This window comes from Mus caroli, chromosome 6 (assembly GCF_900094665.2).
Source record: "Mus caroli chromosome 6, CAROLI_EIJ_v1.1, whole genome shotgun sequence".
In the NCBI taxonomy this organism is placed as follows: Eukaryota; Metazoa; Chordata; class Mammalia; order Rodentia; family Muridae; genus Mus; species Mus caroli.
In genome coordinates, this window is record NC_034575.1 from 91,517,029 (window position 1) to 91,529,878 (window position 12,850).

The 12,850-nt window shown below is 45.3% G+C and overlaps 1 protein-coding gene across 1 annotated transcript in view; it reads right to left on the reverse strand.

The window, feature by feature from the left end:
* Positions 1–445: 445 nt before the first annotated feature.
* The window catches only part of Suclg2 (succinate-CoA ligase GDP-forming beta subunit), a 238,335-nt gene continuing 225,930 nt past the window's right edge, over positions 446–12,850 (reverse strand). Inside the window, exon 11 of the mRNA XM_021164922.2 lies at positions 446–1,467. Coding sequence (XP_021020581.2) covers positions 1,352–1,467 — 116 coding nt within the window. The 3' untranslated portion in view covers positions 446–1,351. The remainder of the gene's footprint in view (positions 1,468–12,850) is intronic.

A 12,850-nucleotide genomic window follows, 5' to 3' on the forward strand; every position in this document is an offset into this window, starting at 1 on the left:
TGTTTGAGAAAAGATGCAGGATTTGATCTAGTCGATGCTTTTTTATTTCTCCATGGCACATGAGGATTTATAGAATGAAGACTTTTTATTTTATCAATCTGTGAACTGTGTGAGGATAACATGAAATAAAGTGTGGCTCGCTGTGCCGTGGAGTACAGATGAGAGGACTGTTACGTGGCCCCTGCTACACGGCACAGTGTTTGACTGCACCACACCACCCTGTCCACCGTCAGAGACAGATTCCTGGGGTTGTGTCTAGTCTAATGTGTACATTTTAGCTGTATGAATCACTGAATCACCACCACAGAAATGGTCACATGGCAAAGCACTGTGGTGCTGGAACAATCCAGGTCAACTGCAGTTTCTTAACTAGAGCTAGGCCTCTGGCACAGAGGCTAGTGTCTTCACAAGAACAGATAACCGACAGAAACAAGAACTGTGAGGCTAAGTAGCACTGAAAAACAATTTTATTTAAAATGTATATGACTATAAATTTATCAAAATTAAATCAAAAAAATCAAGTTAAGAAAATTCCTGTCACAAAAAAGGACATCATTAGGAAGGTTACATTCTCTTCAATGACATCTCTCATCTTTCTGTGACAAACTGATAGATGTGAGGTGGAGGGGACAAGAGGGGAAAGCCTGGCCGCTACCAGCAGCTAGATCGTCAGTGTGACTCTTCATGAAATAGATTAACATTCAGCAACTCTGACACAAAATGAAACTTTCCACCTCACACCCATGACTAAGGCTTCTGGCAGTAACTCAGTGTGAGGCAAACAGTAGATTCAACATTAAGGCACAGGGTAAAATGTGTGCAATGTACATATATCAACATGGGATGCCCAATATAAGCCACACTTTAGAATGTTCATGGGCTTTCTTAATGTACTGGAATTAGGGGCCAGTGGAGACCACTGGTCACAGAAGCTCAGGTGTCTTAGCTGTACCCTTCTGGAAGTCACCATGGTAAATATAATCCTGTCTGAACTTGTGAGTCCTATAAAATTTTCTAATGTAGAATAAATGTCCTTGTGAATGAACCTAGATCTGGCTTTAAATACTGTATGTATGCACACTATTTGGCTAAACTGACTGTGGTCCAGAGCTGGTAGACTCTGCTACTGAATGGGCAAGAGAAGATTTGAATTGTAAGGAGTGATTTTTTTTTTTTTAACAATGACTGCAGTATAAATTCAGCTTTAGGCACTCTGGATAACGTATTTGAGAAAGTTCAGAGTTAGTATTTTTCACATGATGATCCTTATGTGTGTCCCTTCCCAGTGAGAAAACAATTGCTTTCACAGTAGTCAGGGACATGCCCTTCTTCATGGGAGCCAGGGAGAGCATCACTTCTTTGCCACACTGGCAACAGCTTTCTTGGCTGCATCCTCCAGGTCCACAGCTGACGTGATGGGGAGTCCGCTGCTCTTGAGGATATTCTGAGCCTCCTGCACATTAGTTCCTAGAAGGGGGAACAATGGGAATTGATAAATTAGTTTGACAGGGCCACACCCAGTCAAGTTGGACAACTGCAATTCCAGGATGCCCGGTCTCCTTGATGCCAACAATTTAAGTAGAACACATGTGGCTTTTTACTGCCAAGCTCTGGCTTTTCAGATATGCCCAGCTGACATTTTCAGCCCCTCTTCTTTTCACTTTAATGAACTCTCACTAGAAAGACACTTCCTGTATTGTCCCTGGCACTCCAAAATGAGAAATAAGCATTCTTCCAGATCATGCATACGCAAAATGTTTCTCAGGCACCTGCTCAGTAAATTTGAAGGAAGAAAGTCTGCACTGGACCTGTCTCTTCCCTGTGTCTGGGAGAAGAGGCTTGAGAAGTGACCTAAGCATGCCATGGAACTGCTCCTGTGCTCCCAACCAGCTACCAGGTGATGTCTTTATAACAAAGGCTCTGAAGGCATGGCCATGGAGAACAAGGCCTTCTATGTGGGCACAGATAACAGCAGGCACTTGGTCAGCACGGCTCAGACAGTGGCCAGGTGAGCACACTGTGCTGCTGAGGAGGCGCTGGGACACTGCCTCTGCTGCAGCAGTGGGAAGCGAACACTGGGCGTCACACCTGCCAAGGGCCCCTGGGTGCAGTGACTAGGGGAAGGAGCCGGAGTTCTCACCTCTGCCATGCACTTCAAGAATGGTGTTTACTTAACCACTTGACTACCTTGAGTTTCAACCTTAAAAACTATTATGACTGCTTTCCCTGCACATAGGGCCTTGCCCCGTGTGCATGCTTGGTGACTGCAGAGGCCAGAAGAAGACATCAGATCCTCTGTAAGTGGAGTTACAGACGGTCATAGCCCACCATGTAGATGTTGGGAATCAACCTCTGCAACAGCAACAAGTGCTCTTAACACTGAGATCTCTCTCCAGCACTGAAACTTCTTTAACATTTTTTTATTTGTTGACAGTTTCATAAACTTACATAATGAACTTTAGTTACTATGAACCAGTTATCCCCTCTCACATCCCTCCTTCACCCAATACAATTCCCACTAAGCCCCTCCTACTTCCACAGCTTTTGTGTGTCACCCACTGGATTGATTAAGGCTGCCTGCATGAGCCTGGGCGTGATGTCATTTGAAGAAAGTATCACCTGTTCTCACAGCCACATCGTTGTCTCTGTGCTGGGGTGGAACCTTCGCTTCTTTATCTCCGTGTAACATGATCTTCCTTAGAGCTACTGATCGCTCTGTACTTATGCATGGCAGGATAATGCCCAGCAACTTAGATGCAGCATATGATTTTTTAACACGAGCTATAAGTAAGTGCTACTGTCCTGCTTTTATGGATGAAGTAAGTCAGTACTGTAGAGAGAGAAAGGAGGTGGTTGGTGACGCAGTGTATGTGTATGACAGTTTTACCGGGACAGTTTCACAGACACAGGTTGCAGAGAAAACAAGCTAGACCCAGGTGAAGACAGAATGAGCCAGAGAATGAGAAGGAGCCAGCAGATTAGAACAGATTGCCAAAAGTTAGTATAAGGCCAAGCAGAGCAATTTAGTCAGAAGCTGAAGGAAGCTGGACTGAATCAGTCAACCTGGAAGATCAGATTAGAAGTCTCCAGGCCTAGGCCTAGGGAGAGTTAGAACAGAGCAGGAAAAGCTCTGGTCACAGCCTAACCTACAGCTTGGGCAGGGCTCTCATCTCACCATTTCATCTGAGGAAATAAAGTGATGTTTACATCCGTTTTACTTTCAGCTACACTATCAGTAAGGATGACCCTGGGAGGCACCTTTCTAAGGATGGCAACGACTTCTTCAGCTAGACACTTGATAATGAGGTGGAGCCAAGCATCTGACTCACTCACCCTTCCAGACTTCATAGGAACAGGAAGGAAATTTCAATAATGCTAAGCTCTTGACAGAATGGTTGTTATTCAGGGGCTGGCTTTAATTGGAATCAAACGTGTGTGTGTGTGTTAAGACAAGGCCTCTCATTGGCCTGGAGTCACAAAGCAGGAACCCCAGGGACTCAGGGATCCAAATGTCTCCACTCTCCAGGGTTGGCATTACAAGTGGACACCACTAATACCTGGCTATTTTATGTTGGTTCTGATGACTGAATTCAGGTCCTCATGCTTGAATGGTGAGTACTTTGCTACCTGAGCTATTTCTATGCCCATTGTTTTTAATGTTGTCACAGGGAGCTTCTAAAACAGCACTGAGACGATCATGTGACTGACCTTGCCTCCTGCGACCACACGCTCGTGTAACTTGTCCCCTTTCACTGTTAAGAATCTACGAATGATGGGACATCACTTCTGAGATGAGATATAAAAGCCTGTGCTTTCTATCTGTCTTGTCTGCTTTGATATTTCTACCATTTGCTGGCAAACTGCCATGTTTCAAGCTACCCTATGTACAAAGCCCACTTGTCAAGCACCCAAGGGCAACCTCCAGCCAACAGCTACTGAGCCATGAGGCAACCAGGGAACAGCATCTGGTGCTAACCATAGAAGCTAGCTTGAAAGTGAACTACCTCTTAGCAAGCTGTGGGGTCCTGCGGAACACACCTTTCCTGCAACCTGGTGAGGACTGAGTGTGAGAACCCAGCTAGGCCCCACCCAGATTCCTGACCTCGGGTATGTATGATATTCACACCCTTCTTTTGCACTTTCAAATTCTGGGACCATCTGCTATGCACAGACAGAGACATAACACAGATGTAAAGCTCGGTTACATCATTACAGGACCCCAGTGTCCATTCTGACTCCTTTGGTAAGGGCTGAGTCTGGGTTCCAGAGGCTGAGAAGCAGGACAGGGTGTGCATCATGGTTAGGTCAGAGGCTAAGGAATCTGCACATTAGCCTGCAGGTGTGGCTGTCATGGAGCAATGGCAGAGTGAAGCAAAAATAAGGCCTGGGCTAGAAGCACACCTCTGGACCTGAAGTCTGATGTGTCATTCCTATCCCCTTTCACAAAGAAGTCGACTGGGATACCTACCCTGGGTGCCTTCCGGTCGGCCAGAGACCAAACATAAGAAAAAGTACAAGAACTTTTCCTTTCGGGCATTCTCCAGTCTCAGCACCCAGTTCCTCAGGCCTCCACCAACCTGTGGAACATAACTGTTCCAGGCCTTTCTCCCACCCCTCTCCTGGTATTTTGGGGGTTGGCTTGTTTGTTTTTTATTCATGGTTTCCTTCACCCATTCTGAGAACTGTCCACTCAGAATTCTCCATTCACTATTACCTGAATTTTCCATGCGTAAGGATGAAACAAATGCTGATTAAAAAACAAACAAACAAACAAACAAACAAAAGAAAGCAAATCACATATGAAGCTGCTTTTCCTTGGAACCAACAGCATAAATAATTCAGGCCCTTAATTAATATCATCTGCAGCATCTGGCCTAGGAGCAGTATTCTCAAGGGGAATAAGAAGGCTCGATGTTAAAATTCACAAGTGCCTAGGCAGGCACACCGAGCCCCACTGGCCTTTGCCCTGCATGCCCACGCGCTCACTGGAAGCTGTCTCTCCCAGTCTCCTGGGCCTCCTTCCCTGCCACTGCCTTCAATGTTCCAGCTACAGCCGGCTTGTCAGATGTGCTGCTGGAGCACTCAGTGATCTCTCCATTGTACCAGGGATGAGCCCTGTGGGGCAGCTTAGTGATATTTCCCACAGCCTGCTACACATCCCTGTCAGTGCTGGGTTTGCTTCTCAGGGAATCTTGCAGTATCAGCTACATGTTACATGTGAGCTGACAGACTGGGTAAGGACAGCCACAGTCACAAACGATGATGCCTGAGGACAGAGGTTTGGACAGATCCTTCTCTGATGATTTTGAAGATCTGAGGGTTCTCCAGAGGCCTTGGCAGTGACTCCATGTCCTGGCATTCCATTTGCCCTGGCTACTCTCCAGGGCAGGCTCTAAGCTGCAAACAATTCTTTTACCATGTGGTGAGCCAAGTGAAGAGAGTCCTCACTCTCGAGTTATGTTGATGGGTGCAGTCGGGGAAACGGTGAAAGGAGCCTTCCCTCTACCGCCTGGCAGCATCTTCAGTGCCACACCAAAATACCTAATTGCTTTATAATTTCAGGATCTACTAAAGCGAATTTTAATTATACTTGCTGTTATACTTTAATTACAGTCTTAATTATTAAGCACATACTATCATACTTGGAAGAAGCAGGGTGTGAAGGGATTGTAACACTCAAAGAGCCCAGAAATAAACTGGACTGCACTGAGAAGCGAATCCAGAGAGAGCCGCCATGAGCAGACGGAGATCAGAAGGAGGCTGGGGGGAGGCCAACTCAGGACACAAGTGAAGAGGGCATCATGGGGAACAAGCCAGAGAAGGATGAGCATGTGAGGAGAGAAAGGCAGGGTGAGGAATTGGGGAGCTTGCCATGTGGCCTCCGCACTTGCCCTGTCCTTTGTCTCCCTCTCTTCCCCTGCATGGCTAGGCTTTGCCCACAGCCTGGCCTGGCCAGCAATTACTACCATTTGCTTCCTCCTTCTGGTTGAGGAAGCAGCTGGAGGGGAAAGAGAAGAGAGGTTGCAAAGAAAAAGGAGCCAGAAAAAATCAGGTCATGGGAAGCGAGGATGCCCTGGGCAATGCTTGTGAGTCTCTCCATCTTTGGGGTCTTATTGGCGCGTTTGAGGCTTCTTTCTGCTTTCTGCCCTCCATGGCTGACATCTATTCCAAGCCCCCTTTCTGACTTTATTTCTAAGTAGAAACCATCACAGCCACTTTAAACTCTGACAGGGAATTAAGTGTTCTAAAGAGTGTGTTTATGCTCCTGCACACAATTAGGATGGGAATTGATCACTTTCCCATACTGAAATGGTGCTGGTGACGTGCTTTAATATTTATTAAATGCTGCCATGCTTTTCAATGAGGCTGCAGGACAGCATGCTTAATAACCACCCATACACATAACTGATCAACCCGCACAGCTCAGCTGGCTGTTGCTTCTCAATTCTGGCTTCTTGACCACTGTCTGGCCATGTGGCTACCTACCTACCCACTTACAGGCCTTGAGAATGACAGCGTGTAGAGAATCAAAGGGGGCATTAGCTCAGCACAGACTCCTACTCGGCTGCTAGCAGACATGAGAAAAAGAAGCACATGAAGCAGGTAAAAACGTCTCTGCTTCCAAATGCTCTATAGTGGCTTCCTGCCACTGGGTGGAGGAAGAGAGCTGTAAACAGAGCTGCAGGGGTAATTTATCAATCCACCCTGTGCTTTCACCATGCAAGAGAGATGACACTGGGCAGGGCTGACAGGGTTTGGGTGAAGAGATGCAGCCTCTGCCCTGCCCCAACTCAGGCTAGCCTTTACCCCAGGAGCAGAGGATAACACTGTCCAGTGCAGAAGCCTCTCTTGAATTACTGCTTCTATAGGCATTCAGATGTGTGTATGTATGTATGTATGTACATATGTATGTATGTATACATGTATGTTTTTATATAAATGTGTGTGTACACATGTATGTCTATGGCGGCCAGAGATCAACCCTGAGCATATTCCTTGATCACTCTCTACCATATGTTTTCAGACAGGGTTTCTCACTGAACCTAGAGGTCAATTTACCAAATTGGCCAGACTGGCTGGCCAGAAGCTGGCACCTGCTTACCTCCCTTCACTGTTACCTCCACAGCCCAGCCCAGCCCAGCCCAGCCCAGCCCAGCCCAGCCCAGCCCAGCCCAGCCCAGCCCAGGGGTTACAGGCGTGAACTCTGCTGCGCCTCCTGCTAACATGGGCTCTCAGGATCTGAACTCAGGTCCTGATGTTTGTGCAGCGGGCTCTTTACTATAACAAAGTCAACTCCCTGGCCTAATCATTCAGGTCAGTCCAATCATTTGCTCCTTTTAAAAGAATACAATGCCACTATTAAACACATATTGACTACATGTTACCAGATTTTAAAAGAGACTACGAAGATAATATTAAAAACAGTATAAGCTTGCTGTCTATGTATGATTACTGGTTCTTAAATATCATAAAACTCAATTCTCAAAGCAAATCTAAAAGCAACATCATTTTAGCCCAATTTCACAGATAAAGTACCCAAGGTACCAGGAACTTAGCAGCTGACCTAATGACTCCCAGCAAGCTGGGAGATAGAAAAAGAGTAGAGTTCAGATTTATCTGAAATCAAAACCACACGCAGGCCATGTACCATGGAGCACCATGCAAAAAAGAATGCTGGTAACTCTTTAAGCTAAGCCTTCACTTCATCTCACTGGGGGAAACTGAGGCTCAGGTACTAGGGAATCTACTTGGTCGAGCAATCAGTGATCTATCACAGGCCTGATTCAGCCTCCTGTTCTAAATCAGGGCTGGCACACTATGGCTTTTAAGCCCAATGCAGCCCACAGTCTCTTTGCATGCTACTTGTAAGCTAGGAATAGTTTTCATATTTTTAAATAGCTGGGCAAAAAATCAGAATAATATTTTGTGATACATGAAAATTACATGAAATTCAAATTTCAGTGCCCATAAATAGAGTTTTGATGGAGTAGGGCCAAGCTGATGCGCTCGCAGGCTGCTGATTGTTGTGCTCTGCAACGCCAAAGCTAGGGCGGTGACACAGACAGTGTGGTTCACAGGGCCTGACAAGGCTCAGTTCTGCTCGGAGGCTTCCTTTCTTTCCTTGGAGTAGAAACAGGACACAATCTACAAAGTAGTAGGCTCCTGGGGTCCCGTGTCCGTGTGTCCTGCTCCTTCTTTCCAGCCATCATCAGACAGAGGACTGTTGGTTAGCCAATGTTTCGAATCTCTTCTCTCTTGTTATTCCTTTAGTAATGGAATGATCCACAGACATACTGTGAAAGAGACCATGGACACATTTCCATCCACAGTAGCTCCAAAGAACATAAGCACCTAGGAATAAAACTCAGAAAAGAGGCAAAGGCGCTACAATGAACTTTCAATGTCTGAAGAAAGACACTGAGGAAGAAACTAGAAAATGGAGAGGATTAGTAGAAATAATATTGTGAAAAATGATCATCCTACTAAAAGCAATTTATACTCAATGCAATTCTAATCAAAATTGCCAAAACATTCTTCACAGAAATAGAGAAACTACTGTGAAGAAGTATTATGACCAAGGAGACTTATAAAAGGGAGGATGTAACTGGGGCCTTGCTTACAGTTTGGAGGGTGAGAACATGACTATTATGTCAGGAGCACAGCAGCAGAAAGGCAGTCATGGCGCTGGAGCAGTGTCTGAGAGCTTACATCCTGATCCAACACAGAGAGAATGCAAATTGGAATAGCATGGGGTTTACAAACCTCAAAACCCAGCCCCAGGGCTACACCTCCTTGAATAAGACCCCACCTCCTAATCCTTACCAAACAGCTCCATCAACTGAGGACCAAACATTCAAAGACTGAAGCCTATGGGGCCATTCATATTCAAATCACCACAGGAAAAAATCCTAAAATTTACATGGAACCACAAAAGGCCCCAATCGCAGAAGCTACCGTGAGTAAACAGAACACAACCATTCTAAAATGTGCCATTCTAAAGTTCAAGGTATACTGTGGAGTTACAGTCATAAACAGCCATATGGTACTGACACAAGAGCAGACATGTAGACCAATGAAACAGAATAGAAAGCCCAAATAAGAGTACATACAACTAGAATCATCTGGTATTTGACATAGATGCCAAGACCACATTGGAGAGAAAACCCCAAAAATGTTGCTGGGAAAACCAATGTCCACATGCAAAAGAATGAAATTAGGCCTGCATCTGTTACCTTACATGAAAATTAACTCCAAGTGCATCAAAGACGTCATGTGAGAGTGGAAACACTGAAGCTGCTGCAAGAAAACATAGGCAGCACCTAACAGGATGCAGATGTAAGAGAGGGCTCTCTCAACGAGACTCTATTTGTCCAGCAATTAAGGCCAACAACTGACAACCGGGACTTCATTAAACCAAAACTACAAGGCTAAGAAAACAATGAACTGAGCGGAGAGGAAGCCCCCCAAGTGGGAGAGAATCTCTACCTGCTATGGATTCGACAGAAGACTAATATCCACAATACATAAAGAATTTTCTGTGCACAGAATCAAGAGATGAAACTCCCACTGTGCCCGTACCCCTCCCCTTCTTGGAGATGACTCAAATCTCAGGTTGAACACCACCTCGCAGCCAATGGCAGTGATACACAGGGTTAGTAACAAGGGTTCAGATGTGACAGCTAGTACAAATTGCACTGCTAACATTTACTAAGAGCAGACCTATTCAGACTATTGGAAAGCTAGTTTGTGCCTTACAATGTGTGCCTTACATTATGATGCTGCTACTTGTATATATGTCAGTTCGTGCATATGCCCATGTGCATGTAATGTACTTGTGAAAAAAACAGAGGTCCATGCCAAGTGCCTTCCTCTATTACTCTGCATATTATTTTCTGAGACAGCGTCTCTCATGGAATCTGCATTTCACCAATTATGTAGACTGGCTGGTCAGCACAATACTGGAATCATGGACCCTCATGCTTTGGTTACAAACACTTTACCTACTGAGCCATCTTACCACCCCGATCAATACTATCTGTTTTTTTCCCCCATACTACAGGGAGAGGAGGTTGAAATTTCACACCTGGCTTTATTCCTAAGTAGCTGAATGACTTGAGAAAGTCATTGTCCATTTGACTTGAGATTCTTCACCCTTGGGTGAGGATCTTATCTACCCACACATTCTATGAATATTAAGGCTGATAAAAGGTGGTCTGTGGCACTGTTTCACAGCCATGGTAAGAAAACACACAAGGTGAGGACTGCTGTGGGCAGTAGCCAGATTTAGCAGCAGGAAGTCTCTGACCAAGACGCAATCATCTGACCACAAAAGCAAGGTTCAGGATCAAGTCTATGTGTGTTCACTGAGAGCCAATCCTAGGTGCATATGCTTTTGCTTTCAATTATGTATCCCTAAAAAAGGCAGCATAAATATTAATGCAAGCCATGTTCAACTGTAATATTAAACTAGAATGCAAAGAACCCTCTGGCAAGCAAAACTGGCTGCAGTACTTGGTCTACTTACTCCCATCATCTATAGGACAGAACAGATCTTTCGTTATTTTTAGAAGATTCATTCGTTCTTTGAGGATTTATCCAGAGTGTTTTGTCTCCTCTTCCCAATTCCTCTCCTGTCCACCCCCATCCCATCCACCTAACTTGTCTTCTTTTTCTTTTTATCAGCCAAGTCCAGGTAGTGCTGCCTGCATAGTCTTGGATGTGTGGCCTTCCTTTTGGATGTGCTACTCTCCTTCTCTCAGAAGCCATGAGTTGCCAAAAGCTTCTGAGCTTGGTAGGAGTGGGCTTCAGGCTTCCCTGCCCCCTCCATGGTGGGGTTTGGTCTGTCATGAGCTTGCTCATGTCTTGTGCATGCTGTAGGACAGATCTTTTGAAGAGCTCTTAAAATCTGCAAGGCCTTTCTTTTACATCAGTCTACAATGCTGACCCAGACCTTCAGTTGTCCTTGCTATGGTTTGGCTATAGAAGGCAATGTCCCCCTCAAAGACTCGTGTGCTGTATGTGTGCTCTTCAGCACAGTGGTGTGGAGTTCTAGTGGAAGGTAATTATGTCATGAGGACTTACCTAAAGGACTAATGCTGGTTAGAACGTGCATTGTCACAAAAAGAGTGGAGCTGCACTTGCTTCATCTCGTCTTGTTTTCCATGCAGTCTTGGTTGGCCTCAAACCCGATGTAGCCAAGGCTGACTCTGAATTCCTAATTCTGCCTCCATCTCCCGTGTGCTGGTGCCACAGGTGTGGACAGCCAGCCTGCTCTCTTGCCCCTTGGCTTGCCAGATGATTTCTTCCAAATGCAACTCTGCCACGTGTTGTCATCCAGTCTCTCTGAGATGAGCAGACGCCAGCAGATGTGGCAACAAGTAAAGCTCTTTTCTTGGTAAATTATCCAGATGTAGGTGTTTTGTCAGAGCAGCACAAACATAGTGATAGACTGCCTGAGAAGCCATACCACTGCATTATGGTATGGGACTGTTAGTAAGGGAAATGCCTGAGTGTGGACTGTACTGCTAAGATTGTCCTTAAGAAAAACATTGTATTTGAAGAGCTGATATTGTTTGCCAAGTTCTAACTTCACTCTTATGAGAAATTTACATGCTGAGCCCAGAGCCAGAATTAGAAATGGATAATAGGAGTAGTTTCTAAAACACTAGGCCTTGTTGCTGGGCTCTTTTCCACTTAGGGGTCTGCAAACTAGGGCTCATAAGCCAGACCTACTCTGATAATCTGTTTTTGTACCAAAAGACTTATTATGACCCAGGGGTGGCCATCTCCCTGGGCATTTGTCCAGAGCTGCTTCAACACTACCACAGAGAGCCAAGCAACTGCAGCAGGGATACACAGCCTCAAAGGACAAGAGCTGACTCTTCACAGGAAAGCTTATCAGCATGCCCCAGCTCATGTCTGATGGACTGTACAAAGTAAGAAATTATCTTATTTGGTTCTTTCCCAGTTTTTAGCCCCCACTTTACTTCCTGTTCCCAATAGAATAGAATGCTGTATTTCTAGGGGAGAAAGTCCCCTGTATGATTTCATTCACTAATGGCAAATGGTTGGCTCAAAAGCATCCCTTTTGACATCTGTAGTGTACAATCATGATTATGGAACCTCTTTCTCTGAGCTACAGTGCATCAGGATTTTATTGGCACAGTGCTTTCAGCAGCCACAGTCAATGAGCAGAAGGTGGCATAGGGTGAAAGCTATCTGTCCTCTCTGTTCTAAAATACTGTCATGGAGGCTATAGGGATAGACTAGGAATAGTCTCCAGGGGTGTCTCTTCAACATTCTTATTGGCAGGGTAGACTCGTCATCTGTAAAACAAGGGACTAAATCTCCCTGCAGGCTACTCCCTAATAGCAGGGTGCTAATTAGAATAACTACAGTGCTACATGAAGAAACTGAGGCATGAAGACATGAATTGACTGGTCCCACTGACAATATCAGAAAGCAGACAGGGAGTCTGCATTAGATACAGTGGGCCTAATGAGTACTCTGCTTCAACCACTCTTCTTTAAAACTGTTCTTTTGTATAACAACGGCCAGAAAGGATTAGTCTGTCACAGATACCTCTCTCCATCACCCCACTGCCCCGAGAGCTTGGGGACACTGCATAATGCTGGAGTTATCTTCTTTGAGAAGACTTAGCTTACAGATATGACAAGGCCACAGACATCCAAATGGCAGAAATGCTGGTTATGCACATTATCTATCTAGAGGTGAGATGAGGGAAACTTGAAATGCCTAAGAGAGCAGATTAATGCAGATTAAAAGTTTTGACCCACAGAAGCTTTCCCTGTTCTGAGGAAGGCTTGAGGCTAACACCTGTGGAGTTGGG